At 41.7% G+C, this 16,195-nt stretch overlaps 1 protein-coding gene across 2 annotated transcripts in view; it reads right to left on the reverse strand.

Moving 5' to 3' along the window:
- The window catches only part of PAK1 (p21 (RAC1) activated kinase 1), a 1,330,007-nt gene that overhangs the window by 97,564 nt on the left and 1,216,248 nt on the right, over positions 1–16,195 (reverse strand). For both annotated transcript variants that reach the window (XM_044073352.1, XM_044073351.1), the window contains one exon: positions 14,304–14,421. In XM_044073352.1, coding sequence (XP_043929287.1) covers positions 14,304–14,421 — 118 coding nt within the window. The remainder of the gene's footprint in view (positions 1–14,303; positions 14,422–16,195) is intronic.

A 16,195-nucleotide genomic window follows, 5' to 3' on the forward strand; every position in this document is an offset into this window, starting at 1 on the left:
GGTAGGAATGTGTACCTCCCTGTTTGCTTATGCACCACATGACCGTAGTGTCGTCTGTCTTTATCAGTAACTGTCCTGGATGAAGCAGGTCCTTGAAAGCTGTCAGGGCATTTTGAAAAGCTAGCATCTCTTTTTGACTGATGTGAAGATGCATCTGGTTTGCAGGCCATGTGCCCCGAATACATTTTCCTGCCATATGGGCTTCCCCAAGCATAATCTGATGCATCCGTTGTCAGCGTCTGTCTGGCTGTGGGTAAACTGAATGGCAGACCCTTGTTGTGGTGACAGGCTTCTGCCCACCATCGAAACTCCTGTTGCAGGCAGGGAATGAGTGCAATTACTGTCTCCAGGCTGTGGCAATGCTGAGTCCAAACACTTTTTAGATACCATTGTAGTTTCCTCATATGCAGTCTGGCATATGGAATTAGTAGAATGCAGGATGCCATGAAACCCAAGGCCTGCAGGATATTCCTTGCAGATGTGGGTTTTTGTTGCCAATTGCTTGAAGTAAGTAGTCAGTTGCTTTTGTTTGTCTGGAGTGAGATAAGCCATCTGGGCAGCTGTATGTAAGCTTGCACCCAGGAATATTATCTCTTGAGAGGATACTAGTTTTGATTTCTTTTCGTTTACTGTGTACCCTAGGCCAATTAGCAATCTTTTTACAAATGCCAGATGCTTTAGAAGAATGTCTTTGTTCTCTGCTTGAATTAGGCAGTCGTCCAAGTAGGGATATATTTGAATTCCTTTTTGTCTGCAAAACGCAATTACTGGTGCCAGGCATTTTGTGAAGACCCTGGGCGCAGTAGATAAGCCAAAGGGCAGTGCAGAGACTTGGTAATGCATTGAGCTAGCTATGAATTTGAGGTATCTTCTGCAAGACTGTCCGATTGGGACATGCAGGTATGCCTCTTTTAGGTCCAAAGTTACGAGCCAAGCCTTCTTGCCCAGCATGGGCAGTAGTTGCTGTAGAGTCAACAGCTTGAATTTTGGAACTTCCAGAAATGTGTTTAGTATAGACAGGTCCAGTATTGGTCTCCAGGTTTTGTCCTTTCTGGGTACTAGGAAAAGTCTGGAGTAAAATCCTTGCCCCTGCTCTTTTTGTGGTACTTGCTGAATGGCCCTCATGTCCATGAGGACTGTAATTTGTTTTTGAGCCTCTGCCCATTGATTGTGTGGCAGGTCTGGCATAACTTTGACCTTGGTAGTGTGTGAAAATGGAACCTGTAGCCCTGGGATACTATGTTCAGGACCCATTTGTCTTGGGTAACCATTTGCCAATTTGATGAAAAAAGTGCTAGTTTTCCCCCTAAGGGGCTGCCAAAAGAAAAGTGCTTGGATCTGGTAGAGGAAAGTCATTGGGACTGTTTCCTGTAAGGTTGTGATTTGTCTTCTCCGCTTTTGGAGGTAGGAGCACCCCATTGTTTAGGCCTGTATGAGCCTTGGGGCCGAGATCTGCCTCTGGGACGCCTGTATCTGCCTCTCGTCTGTCTGACACTGGAAAGGACCAATTTTTAGAAGGCCAATTCCTGCTAAACCTGGGTGGCTGTACCTGTAAGAAATCCTCGACTGTCTGCATGGAATTTGCTTTATTTCAACACCTCCTCTGCTTTAGTACCAAACAAAGTATCATGCTGTAATGGTGCATCTAATAATTTTGCTTTAACATGATCAGGCAGATTCTGTTCCTTTAACCAAGCATGCCTTCTAATAACAGAACCTGTAACAGTGGCCCTGCAAGAGGCCTCCAGTGAATCATAACCACACTGCAAAGTATGCTTTCCCACTTGTTCAGCCGCATGCAGTAACTCCTGCAATTCCTTGTTCTCTGAACATTCAGTATTTGTCAACAATTTCTGTTTAAGTAGTGACATTAAATATTGCTGATATTTAAGCATATGAAACTGACAATTTAAAGCCCTTACAGCCAGGGTAGCAGAAGTGTAGACTTTTTTCCCCATCTATCAGAGGGGACAGGGTTTTTTGCAGTGGAAGCTTTAACCCCTTTGGGACCCTGAGATATAGTTTCCGGGTCAGCAGCGGGGTTTTTGTATAGGAATTTATGAGAATCCAGGACCCAGTAGTATCTGTCTGGCTTAGCAGGTGCAGGGGGTAAAGAGTCAGGGGACAGGCCAGACTCTGAAAATACATCTACAATGTCGAGAACAGGAGGAATAGCAAGGGGTCTGGTGCTGAGAGAGTAGCAGAAAGTCTCTGAGCCTTTTCTTAGATTCAGAGTAATCTTGGCTCTCCCAGTGGAAATGCTCCCTCATGGTATGCAGGGTTTCCCCAAAAGAATAATCCTCAGGAGGAGAGGCTGAAGGAATGGATTCTTCAGCATCAGAATCCTCATAGGGAAGCATGGAGTAATCCTGTTCAGAAGAGAAATCAGAGGAAATAGAAACCTGATCAGAAGAATCATACTCTGTCTCTTGCCTAGGCCTCTTATCAGGAGGGGGATGAAAGCTCCTGATCAAAGTAATTAGGTCTTCGGCCATTTTGAGCATCTGTTTTTTAGGCATGGAAGTCTGAGTAGGAGAATGTTGTACTTGTTTCTTTGTCTTTACAGCTGCTTTAGTCTTTGAAGCTGAAGATGGCTTAATATATAGTTGTGTAGGTCTGAAGACACCCTCAGAAGCCGATGCCTGCTCAGCAGCTCTGGACCCATATGAGGGAATGATTTCCGAGTGTCCAATACCTTGGGTATCCAGAGGCCCAGTCGGCTCCACGTGGGAGTCGGTAGCGGCCTGTGGCTCTGAGGTAGCGGGCGCCAGGGGCTGCGAAAGTGCCTCAATGAGAACCAGTGACTGGCCTAGCAGAGGCTTCGTCATCAGTTTTGGACCTCGGACGCCTATCCTTTTCCTTGAGTTTTTTGCAAACTCCGGTTGTCGGCTGTTTCCAGCAGCATTATATAATTAAATTTTCGGCCAAATCAATGAAGTGCAAAATCGAACCGATGCTTGATAGTGCGTTGGTTAAATCTAGCACAAAACTGACAGCTAGCAACATTGTGATCAGGGCCTAGGCAAGGAATACAGTAAGAGTGAAAATCCTTATGAGGTATTTGCTTCCCACAAGAAATACAATTGTTAACTTTTTCTGACATCGGTCTGGAGCAAGAAAAAAGTTTCCCCAACGGGGTACTTAGCTTTAGTGAAGACTTTGGTTCTGAAATTCGGATTTAAATAGTCGGCCGACCAACACTTGCGAACTGCTTTTGCTTCGGGCACCGTGCGGCAAGAAAGACTGAAGAAAATGGTGTCGGTTGCATCTTTTATACCCCTGGTGCACTGATGTCAGGGAAGAGGCGACAGCAACCGACGCCGGACCTAGACTTTGGAATTCTGGCCGACTGAGGGTACAAGTGTAATGACTGCAACAGTGAAACACGATGAACATCAGAGACCTCTTGAGGTTACTTCAAGGCCAGAGCATTAAATGAACCCCGAGTGAAAGCCTGCCATTCATGTTGGGGATCCTTCACAACAAGGGAAATATTCTTTGACTTTTGTATGTTTTTCTGCAGGACATCCGCTCAGAGCACCCTCTGAGGGTTAGACACCAACAAAACTCTATAACAGTTGTAGCAATTTCCATGGCACTCTGAGCCAACAGATTATGATGATGGTTCTCCACATATATGGACAAGGAGGAGAGGTGACTTCTTAGGGTCTTGCATAAAATGCCTGGCAGATAGAACATAGATAGGTACTAGGCTATCGGCCCAAGGATCTATGTAAGCCTAGCCAACAAGGCTCCCTGGCTTACACCACCCAAGAAAGTTATTTTCCTGTGCCACTGTCGAGCAGACACACAGAATTGATCCCTGGGGTGCATTTCCTATTTCCCATCCACTCATCAAGATTTTTCTTGAAGAGTGCTAATGAAGAACTTTGCCTGACATAGATGGGTAGCCTGTTCCAGAGTATGGGAAGTCTCTGGGACAGGAATCTATCCCTCCAGCATGTCCTGTTTATTGTGGTGACAAGGTTTAGGTCCCTAGAGCGTGTAGCTCAGAGGGATTGGGATTTCTTTAGTTGTAGCATGTCCAACAGCTCTAGGTTTGACATAGCTTTATATGTTAGGCAGAGATCACCTCGGAGTAGGTGATATGCTATGGAGTAAAGCTGGAGTTTTTTGAGATGGTCAGTGTAGGGCAATTGTTTGAGGCCACATTAAGTATGATTGTGGGAAGCACCCAAACAATAAAGACACCGGACATGACTGCCTTTATGAGGAATCTGCCCCCCCCCCCACCCCCCCTGATATTTTCCCCTTCTGGATAACAGCACAACAAACAATAAGAAAAGGAATAGAAGAAAACCCAACAGGCACTTATCTGAAAAATCACTTGATAACCAGCACAGGGAAAGGTTTTCAGACAGGCGTTCAATAATGGTGTTTGGACTGGCAGCAAAGACATTGTGAGTGCTTGCATCCGTACAATACCTTTCTGCCCTACATCTTACCTGGGGAGCATACATGTGACATATGATGCCTGTAAGGGCTGAAGGCTTTTGTATACTGGACAGGCATTGAGCTATCCTTGGCAGGAGATCCATAAGGTGAAGAATACTGCACCAGTGATATTGAAAAACATTAACTGTCTTTGCTCCAGTGATTCAATAGTTCCACAACTATATCCAAAGCAGGACCTTTGCATACCTTAACATCGTTAAATCAGAGATGGGGGTTCACTATGAAATGAATTGAGCCCAACAGGGCTTAGTGTTGCAACCACTATTGTTCTATTTATTAAAGTCTGCCTTACAATCTTTCAAATACCAACTGGACATTGTAAGCAGATACTATATTTACAAGAAAACAAAAAAATATTATATAAAATCAAGACAATTTTGCCCACATATGGTATAGAATGACTTTTAATAATCTTATGGTTTATACCCAAATGTCTGTTGCCACATTAAGAACTCAAGAGGGACTTACACAAGCTCACCCTCTAAACATTAAGGATCCAGTAGGAATATTCATGGACAAGATATTCTTTGTCAACCTTCTGTTCTCTTTGTCTGTCAAAGTTCTAAAGCAACTAAAAGTATACTACAGATCAATGATACATAGGATCATAGAAGGTTACAAGGCTATCCACCTGGAGGTCATTTCATACCAAAGTAATACCATAGATACTATACCCGGGATTCTATTTATTAATGACTGCCTATGTCCAGGACGGCTGTGGGTGCTATACCAGGTAAGAAGTTATGGTGCCCCATCCACTCATCCAAGTTCCTTTTGAACAGTGTCATAGAGGTGCTCTGCTTCACATGAATTGGCAGCCTATTCCAAATAGTGGTAGTCGCTGGGAGACAAATCTGTCTCTCCAGCACATCCTATTCAAGTCACAAGCTATATTTAGGTCCCTGGAACAGGTAGCTCTAGTCCATTTGATTTACGGATGTGCAGAAAATTCATTAGGTCTGGGTCAGAGATTGCTCTGTAAGCCAGGCATAAGTCTCTCCTAAGAAGTCTATATGATACTGAGTATTGTGACAAGGATTTTAGTCGATCTGTGTAAGGTACGTGCTGGAGTCCCTTGATCATCTTAGTCAGAAATCTCTGAGGTCTCTCCAATTGCTGCAGGTGCTTTGTATGGTAAATGCTGAAAGGGGAGTTATACTCAATTATGGGCCTGATTAGTGATGAGTACAGAGGGGTTATAACTGCCTTTGTTAATCAAGTGTGCTACGTAGAAAGCCTTCCTTACTACAGTAGACACATGGTGGTCAAAGTTAAGGTCTCAGTCTATTTGTGATCCCAGATCTCTTTCCACTTCATGGGTACATAGGGTATTGTGGTTAATGTGATAGTATGAAGGAACATTATTTTTACCATAGGGAATGAAGATGCATTTCTTTGCATTCAGTTTGAGATCGTGACTAAGACACCAGTCGCTGGTCTGCATAAGACCCTCCTGAAGTATACTGACATCATTTGAGGATTCAATAACTGCACCCGGCTTGCAGTCGTGCACAAACGTGGTCAAACACACCCCCTTAGTTTTGGCCTGAACTTCTGAGAAGTATTTACCCAACAGTAGGGGGCCCAGCACTGACCCTTGTGGCACCCTGCTGGTGAAAGGTCTGCTGGTTGATGTGCAGTCACCAACTTTGACAGTGTGACCGGTTTGTGATCCAGCTGCCAATCCATCTTACAACAAAGGGGTTTACATTCAGTATGCTAAGTTTGTTGGCAATGCCTGAGTGTGGGATTGTGCTGAAGTCCTTTGCCAAGTCGAGGTATGCTGTGTGCACTGATTTGCCCTTGTCAATGGCCCTGGTCACATTTTCAAAGAAATCCACCAGGTTTAACAGGCAGGATCTTCAACTGAAGAAGCAGAACTGGGTTGGATCCAGGGTTTTTGCAGGTCGCCTATATCTTTATTTATGAGGTCCACGATGACACTTTCCATGGCTTTACAGATGAGGCTGGTCAGACTTATGGGTCTATAATTTCCTGGGTCTACTGCTAAGCCACCTTTGTGGAGGGAAATGTCGCTGTTCACCATTCCACAGGAACAAAGCTAGTGATTAGGCTGTGATTCAATAGGGTACTTAATGGTGATGCTAGTTCATGTTTTAGTTTGTTTAGAAGACAACCTGGGATGCTGTCTGGTCCCATAGAGGCTGTGTTTTCTTGCCTTAGACATGGCTTTAATGACGTGCTCTTCGGATATGTAGTGTGTGGGGAGGGAGTTGGGGGCAAGGTTGTGATACGTTTATAAGGGAGTGAAATTTTGCCAAATCTGTCATCTAGCAGTTTTGCAATCTCTGCAGAATCAGAGTGTGTGATGCAGTTAAGTCACTAGCTTGGCACATGCTTGGGTCTTAAGCTATGTACATAGCTGTAAAAGGCCTTATGATTATCCTTGGCTGTGAATGAGCTTTTCCTCAAAGTTACCATTAGAGGATTTGACATGTTGCCTTATTTGTCTGTTGTGTCTAAGGAGGGGGCTTTTCCATTGTTGGGGTCTCTCCTTAGTTTTCTTAGACAGCAATCTTTTGCAGTTGTTGTAAAGTTTGTTGATGCTGGATGCCCACCAGGGTGGCTTGTTTCACTTGGGGTTCTGCCTTTGATTCTCTCTGGAACAGTTGAATCTGTACACTTATACAAGTGGTTGTACAGGGCTTTATCATAAGCTTTGGTGTAGTTTCCATTTCCAGCTTGGGGTGGGGCTTGGAATGCATTTATACCTTTCCCCTAGGAGGGTATATAATCTTGCTTTGGTGAACATTTTTAGTCTGACATCACCCTTTGTGAGCTCTGGTGTTAGTACCCATTCAAAGTTAACAGATTTGTGGTCAGATTTAACTGACCGATTTGTGGTGGTGCAACTGTTTGTTATGTTAGCGAGGACCAGATCTAGTACGTTTGTTCCTCTTGCTGGGGTTTTAACAATTTGTCAAGGAACTTTTGCACTAGTGAGTTAGAGCTAGAGTAGGAACCACAGTTAATGGTGGGATAATTGAAATCCCCCATGACCAGAGTGTTTGGCAAAACTTGGATTGACTCCAGTTTGGTCAAGTAGGCCTTGTGCATACCATGATTCATGGAGGAATAGCTTTAACTATCTAAGAATTGAATGGGGGACTTACCCACAGTAATCTGAACTTGGAGTAGCTCCATGAAGTTGTCCAGTATAACTAATCGGGGGGGGGGGGGTGAATTTCTCTCTAATATAGACAAACACTGCCTTCTTTGGTTCTCACACACTCATTTTGCGGTCTGAAGGTGTGGAAGGTATTGTAGCCTTGCAAGGCCGGGTACTCTCGGAGGCCTTGAACCAGGGTTTTGTGACTGCACAGACATCTACATCCCTCCAGTGACAGAAGTGCTTCCAGGGTGTGCAGTTTTTGGTTTAAGCTCCTAGCGTTTAGCAGCGTAACCCTTACTTTGTTGTTTGACAGCTTTCATGTCAGTAATTTTGTTTTTGAGACCTTGCCTAAAAAAGCACTATGGGGGAGGCAAAAGCTTTGCCAGCAGCTGAAAGCCTAGTGGTGCCAGTGCAAACCATCTCTGACAAAGCATGTAGGTTTGACAACAATGTCATCCCAACCTGACGGAAACTGGATCCCCTTTCAATGACACCAAAATCTAAGCCAATTATTGAAATTGATCACTTTTTGTTTATAATGTGGCATCACTCTCGGTGAGGATAATATGCTGCTCAAGGCTAGGGACATACCTGCCTGGGACACATACCTGGAGAGCTAAATCATGTGTCTCTCTTCATATAGTCTAGTGAGGTACATCTCAAGTCATTCACTCTAACATGAGCTACGACAGAGTCATAATTGTACTTGTTGCCGACAGACACGAGTGCATGCATGATGTGACAAATCCTGGCACAGAAAAGGCAGCTGACCATGACTTTCTCCTTATCTAACCTGGTGAGTGGGACATCCGTGTGTCTCATTATGGAGTGTCCAATGACAAGAAAATTTGTTTTTTTGAGTGTTATCCCTTAAGGGCTTGGTAGGTGAGACACTGGTGTTGCTGTGTGTCTTGGGTGCTGTGGGAACTGTGTTAGTTGAAGCAGTCTTTTTGATGCCTCTGGTGTTTCGGTAAATTATTTGAGAGAACCTCCACGTATGTTGATTTATGCATTGGATGTGTATTAGTATGAGCAGTGGTACTATGTGCATGATGAGGGGATGGTGAATTGACATCTCTTCAGTGTTGCTATTTTGAGTGTGAGAGAGCATGGATTCAAGATTCTTTGTGCAGATACATCTCGCACTTTGTACTAGAGTGAGTTATTAGTAGAGGGTTGTCAGTGTATGTGAAGCAGTTGCTACACTGCCTCAGGAGACCCAAGTTAACAAGGCTGGCAGGAGAAACAAGGGAAGACCAACTGTCTATAATGCTAGGTTTGAAGAACTGTTATCAAAAAGCGTGTGGTTTCAGGACTCATCTAGGAGGTGATCTGCAGATGGGTATTTCTGACGGGGTTTTGGCCAGTGGTTTAATAGGTCACAGTTCACTAGCAATACTTCTTACACCAGAGATGTACTAAAGATGAGGACTACATTAACGCAGTGCTGCTGTATCTTATGGGGAAATGATAAAATATGATCAGTAATGACATAGGAAGCCTCTAGACACTGGACCCCACCCAATTTGGTTTTGTTAAGGGCAGGTCATGCCTACTTAACCTGATGGACTTCTTTGAGAAGGTCACCAAATCAAGGAAGACGGCAAAATGATTAACAATGGCTACCTTGACCAAGCCAAGGTATGTGACACAATACCACAATTCTGGCATTATTGGCAAACTCGAGAGGTTAGGTATAAACCCTTATGTCACCCGTTGGTGACAGGATCCATGAAGTTAGAACTGAGGAGTCCACCTCTACACAGAAGCCAGTCACAAGCGGAGTCCCCACGATCTGTCCTGTGAATGCTTCTTTTGGGTATTTAGTTCTCTGAAGTCAAGACTAGTATCAAGGACCTCTGGCTGACCAATTTGCAGGCAATTGCAAATTAGGAGCAGTCCTACCACCGACAATAATGTTCTCCAGGAAGGGCTGACAGACAAAACTTGTATCAGAGTCACAGACTAAAACTAAATGCCAAGAAATGAATAATAACCTTCAGGAAGTTATCCAGCCCTGCTAACTATCGTACTGACAACATACCCGTAAGAGCCAACCACTTAGTCAGGGACATGGGGACACACACAGACAGTAATCTAGCCTTTGACAACCATGTATCTACAGTAGTGAGAAAACCATTCTTATGTTGTGCAACTTATAAACAAAGGTATGGCATATAGGTCCAAGGAGATCACCGTTTCTCTGCATTCAGCATTCTTCACACCTATCACGGAGTATAATGCCCCATTTGGTAATTACCTAACCAGGCACATCAAACAACTAGAATGTCCACAGAGTTTCCTCACTAAAAGAGTGCAGGGCATAAGTGACATGTCCTATGCAGACAGACTCGAAGCCCAATCCCTGTTTTGCATCTCCTACAGGCTACTGAGGGTGATCTATGCGTGGCATACAAGGCATCGTAAGGCCCCACCCTAATGGACTGCCTACATATCTGCAAAACAGGAAGCAGCCAAATTAGCCACTCTAATGACTTAAACCTTGCCTGTGATATAAATAGGACCTGCTAAAGATAGAGGTATGTATTCCAGAGAGTACCCCTTCTCTGAAATGGGCTCCCCATCCACATGATGTAGTGTCCCTCCATAACCAAATTCAACTTTAACTTAGGACAATTGGATAGAGAACAAGAAATTCATGCCTGGTTCAGCACCTATGTCTCTAATGGATACAAGCATTTGGTAAATGTTTCATCTCCCAGGCCCCTGCTTACATTTACCAAGAGTTCCAGCACTTGTCAGACAGTTGGGTTACACAGCTAGGCTTAAAAAGGCTCTAGTGGTCATTAGCCTAGTACACATCTATGAACCTACAGAATCTCCCACATGCTTATTACTGAACCTTGATCCTCAAAAGCCAAAAATGGCCTCATTCCACATCTCAGGTATGGTCTACCACAAGTCTGTCTGAATTTACAGGAAAATATTATCACCTTACAAACCGCTTCAGTGGTGGCAGCACTGTAATAATATTGGAGTGTGGGTTAAGTGAAGTGACCCGAGTCACAGGTCGAGTGTCTCATTTTACTGGTCAGTCTGTATCCTCATCCTCACCTAGCAGCATAAGCTTTGGGCACTGACTTGAAAAGATGACATCACATTTACAAGTGACAGAAATGGGGTTCCTTCACAGGGTAAAAGTGTAAGAAAAAACACGTTGGTTGCACACAACAGATACCTTTAATAAAACAAATGCAACTAAGTAAGCGCTTTCACGGACACACTCCGCTTCATCAGACTAACAATCTCAGTAAACTGCATCACATTTAAAAGGACTAACAATTACAAAATGAACCAATCCACATAATGCAATTAAAGCAACAGTGACACTGTAAAATACACACAGAAAAACATGAATTGTCTACCTGTGTGGATGTGGGAGCATGCTGTGCATCGCCTACAAGTGTAGGTAACAGGTCCATCAGATTGGATGTACTTCAGAAAGCCTGAAGCCTTACAACAAAGGTGACTTTTCAAATATCTATTGTTCTTGAAAGTAAAACGTGGTTCGTCTCCTACAACTCCACTTAATTCCTTAACACAAGATAGGATATCCCAGTTATTCTTGATAACATCACATACTACATGTTTGTACCTAGCAAAAGTTAAAGGCATCCCAAGTACATCACCATGTCCATTCTATGTACTCATCTCACTGCTATTGTCATATCCTATCCCCTCTATACATTTCTTGTAGTAGGAAATACACAGCATGCTCCCACATCCACATAGGTAGACAGTTCATACATCCACACATGGGATTTGTAATAGAAGCCAATTTTTATGCAGTTTGCCACACTAAAAATGTGGTGTATTTTAGCTACTGCGTAGAATGTTTTGCCTTTTACATAGGCAAAACTAATCAACTTCTAAAAGATAGGACTTTAGAACACTTGAGAGACATCAGGAATGTTAAAGAGAGTAGCGTATTGGCTATGCACGTACTGAGAGAAGGTTCCACACACAAATTCAAGTTCCTGGTGTTGGAGATTGTTTCTGCTAATAAGAGAGGGGGGGATTTTGGAGAATAGCACTGAAGCTATAGAACAGAAATGGATATTATTCTTTCAAGCTGATAGACCACCTGGCCTCAACAGTAAGTTATCTATTAAACCCTTCTTAAGAGCCAGAGCTCTTAAGCATTAAATGCTGTATGTAAATTTTATAAAGTTTTAAACTGAGATATACTTACACATTTTTTACACATATATATATATATATATATCTATATATATATATATATATATATATATATATATATATATATATATATATATATATGTGTGTATTTATATATAATTTTATATTTTTATATATACAATTTCTTATATTAGTATTTATATAGTCATTTTAGATCTAGTATTTTATATACATACATTTATTTACATATATTTTTTTCTATTTTTGTATGCATTCATAGAAACAGGTGTAGGAAGTGTTTTACAGTGTCACTGTTGCTTTAATTAATTGCATTATGTGGATTGGTTCATTTGTAATTGTTAGTCTTTTAAATGTGATGCAGTTTACTGAGACTGTTAGTCTGATGAAGCAGAGTGTGTCTGTGAAAGCACTTACTAGTTGTATTTGTTTTATTAAAGGTATCTGTGTGCAATCGTGTTTTTTCGTACACGTTTGGACTTGCTACTAGTTGGTTGCTTTATCCAGTGGTGAGGAATAGTTTTACACTTACTTCACAGGGTAGCTGGGCTTACTCTCAATGACAGAGCATGGAGCTTATTCAGGATCTCAAAGCCACTGCTTCTCTGTGCTATGAACAGTCAAGCTCAGATGGCTGAGGCACATTGTAAAATGCCTCCTGAGCTCTTCACACTGGAAATGCATTAGACACAGCCAACTGTGTGAAAGCCACCAGTAGATTCAAAACAAGGTGGAAGGATTACAGCTCTTAGCTAAACTAGGAACACATGGGGATCCCACAGAATGAGATGGATACTGCTGCTGGGACTAGGGAAAGCTAGACCCTGGCCAACTTGGTAACACCACCACCACCATGCACAAGCAAAACAGTTTAGAAAATTGGTGGTGATACATATACACACGTTATATGTGCATTTATATCTGTGTGTTTACATAAAAAATAAACACATGAACTTATGCACAGACACCAACATACACCTTATATGTGTATATGGGTGTTACTCTGTCGGCAGGGTGACTGGCTTTGGAAATTCACTGAGGGGGATGATAGTGGAGTATTGCAGCTGTCAAAGGAAGGAAGATCAACTACATGGGTAAAGTACTTCTGGGTTTTGAATTTTAATGCTGCAAAGTCTGCATTTACCAAAATTTCCAGCATTAAGGGATGAGTGTGTGCACGCTAATGTTTGTTTAGTACTGGGAATAAGATTTCATGTGTGCGCATGCATTGCTGCATGTCTGAGTATTGTCTGTTCTGGTAGTGTTATAGACAGGTCTTTTCTAAGCAAAGGCACAGGGCTGGGGTTAGGGCAGGGTAAAGGGTTAGCATACAATAGTAAGGTGATGGGGGTGGGCATCCTAATCGATGCATATTAACCCCAACCCTGCCCCCAGTCCTACACCTTAGCTTAGAAAGTCCCTCTCTGTAACACTACCACTACTCAGACAAAGTATGCCTGAATTTCATGGTAGGGTTTGGATTAACAAATCACAAAAGGAAACCTTGTTTCATTTTCTGATTTCGTGATAGGCTGATTTATGAAATGCTGGCATCGATCACCTGTGTTTCAATGCTTGTACATTTTAATAGATCAATGTATTCATTCATATATGTATACATATGCAACACACACATTTATATACACATACATATACATATATAAACACACACACATACATATACACACAAACATACACACATACATATCATTATAAAAACACATATATATACATATACATTATATATACGTTCTCTCTCTATATATATATATACATATATATATATATATATATATATATATATATATATACATATATATATATATATATATATATATATATATATATATATATATATATGTCTATATATGTCTGTATATCTATATACACACACACAAACACACACACACTATTTTCAGGCAATGATCAAAATAACCGACATGAGTTCCAAGGTTCAGAATCACATTACTGCTTCTCTCACATATTCATCAGCACTCACATTGCCAAAGAAAAGAGAACAGAGAGCATTTAAATTTAAAATGAGACAGGAAATGTATGGAATTCTGACCTTCTGGGTTCCATTACAGTAGACGGATGTGAAACATTTTTGCTTCCCAAGTACCATCCCCCACCCCACCCCGAATGAACTTCTATCTGCAAAGTTAACAACTTCACATGCTACAGTTCAGGGCGACCATTTCCCAGCCATCAAAGATAGTACTAGCATATATTAGCAGTTGTGATCATTTAAATGGTGATGCAATCGCCAGTTAAACAGTCTGTTTTAGTATCACTAACCTTCAAACAAGCTTCAGCTCCAAACATAATTTTTTCTAACCTGTGTCAAAACTGCAAGAAGACTTACTGCCACTTTGTTGATGGGATCAGTTATATACGTTTTGTAAAACAAATGAGTCAGGCTAAAATAAAATTTTACAGGCTGTACAGTCATTTTATGTATGGGCACTTTGATAATGATACTTATTAGGTTCATGAAGAAAAAATGCTGACCTACCTCTCGGCACACAGCGGCTATCTGCCCCTCGTCCATACAAGTTTCAGTTACAACATCTGTTAAGGACCCGCCAGCCAAGTACTCCATAACTACCCACAATTCATCCCCGACGAGGTAACTGCCAAAGAATAAACAGGAACATAACATACAGATAGATGTCTTACTGCCATCATTTGTTTTTTTCAGAAACATCAGTCATATTTAAGAAAACATTCTGACAACTAGCCATCCAAAGCAGAAGGCTGTAATAACTCAGGTTTCATACTCATTTTCTCTACCTCAAAACCTGAAATGCTCCATTGTGATCCTAAACAATACCAAGAGTTGTAAAACAAAATGTAGGTAAAAAAAATCACATCAAGTGGTAATATTCAGGAAATAGGTCACAAATGAGCAAGGCAAATCTCAGTAGAAACAGGAACAAATCCAGAAATAATCAGGAACATTTTTTAAAAATATTAGTACTATTAACTCTGGGCATTAACAGAATAAGAGGACTAGAATTAACTTACATTTTCATAATAGTCTATAACTCTAATTATTGTCATGATTTACTAAGTGCAATCCACCACCTTTCCTCTAAACGTCACCAGTTTTAGGGGTGATTAACAAGGACAGAGCTACAATGTTTGTCAAAATGAGGGACAGTTGATAAGTATAGGACAGAATAACCACTACAAAAATATGTCATGTGCAATTGTGTGTACTTTACATCATTTTTGCATCCTGATGCAAATGTACACTTTCAAAGAGAGAAAAAAAAAAAACATGAAGGCACCATCCGTGAAAGGCATTCTGAGAAGTATAGACTTAAAACAACAGGTAAAAAACAGAAAGGCAAAAACAACAAAGACCCATGCAACCTAGTGTCACCACTGTATAAAACCCTAAACCTCATTAAAAGGAGGCCTAAAGGACATATGCAAATGCCTCCTCAAGGGCATACAAGTGTTCACACTCCATTTCTACTGAATGCCCATGCCTTTTTAGTTTCTACAAGTCTTTAATGATACACTCAGGATATAAAACCAAAGCTCAGCAGCTGTAGACTTGATGTTTCACACTTTTTATGGGCTTTTCAGTACACCATGAATTGTAGATATATGTGTTGGCCCTCCGTACACCATGAATCATAGATATATGTGTTGGCCCTCAGTACACCACGAATCGTAGATATACGTGTTGGCCCTCAGTACACCACGAATCGTAGATATACGTGTTGGCCCTCAGTACACCATGAATCGTAGATATACGTGTTGGCCCTCAGTACACCATGAATCGTAGATATACGTATTGGCCCTCAGTACACCATGAATCGTAGATATACGTGTTGGCCCTCAGTACACCATGAATCGTAGATATACGTGTTGGCCCTCAGTACACCATGAATCGTAGATATACGTGTTGGCCCTCAGTACACCATGAATCGTAGATATACGTGTTGGCCCTCAGTAAACCATGAATCGTAGATATACGTGTTGGCCCTCAGTACACCATGAATCGTAGATATACGTGTTGGCCCTCAGTACACCATGAATCGTAGATGTATGTGTTGGCCCTCAGTACACCATGAATTGTAGATATATTTGTTGGCCCTCATTTTCATGCCTTCTCTGTACCTAGACTCTTCCAGGTATGCGTTACTACAGACAGATACTCACGGGAGTCCTATCACTAATGAATTATTCAGGGTTCCAATGTCCCCCCACTCCCCCCAATATAACAGTTCTACTACAATACTGTGAATAATGTTTATGAATCGCATTTCTTTTATCTTATTTATTTGATTTCTATTTGTTTTCTGAGGTAGTGCAGTGATTTCCATGGACCCTTTTCAGACTTGGCCCAGGAGTGGTGTCTGGTAGGTGATTTGCTCAGAGATAGAAAGTTAA

This window comes from Protopterus annectens, chromosome 5.part1, assembly GCF_019279795.1.
Source record: "Protopterus annectens isolate FY-2018-M chromosome 5.part1, PAN1.0, whole genome shotgun sequence".
Lineage (NCBI taxonomy): Eukaryota > Metazoa > Chordata > Ceratodontiformes > Protopteridae > Protopterus > Protopterus annectens.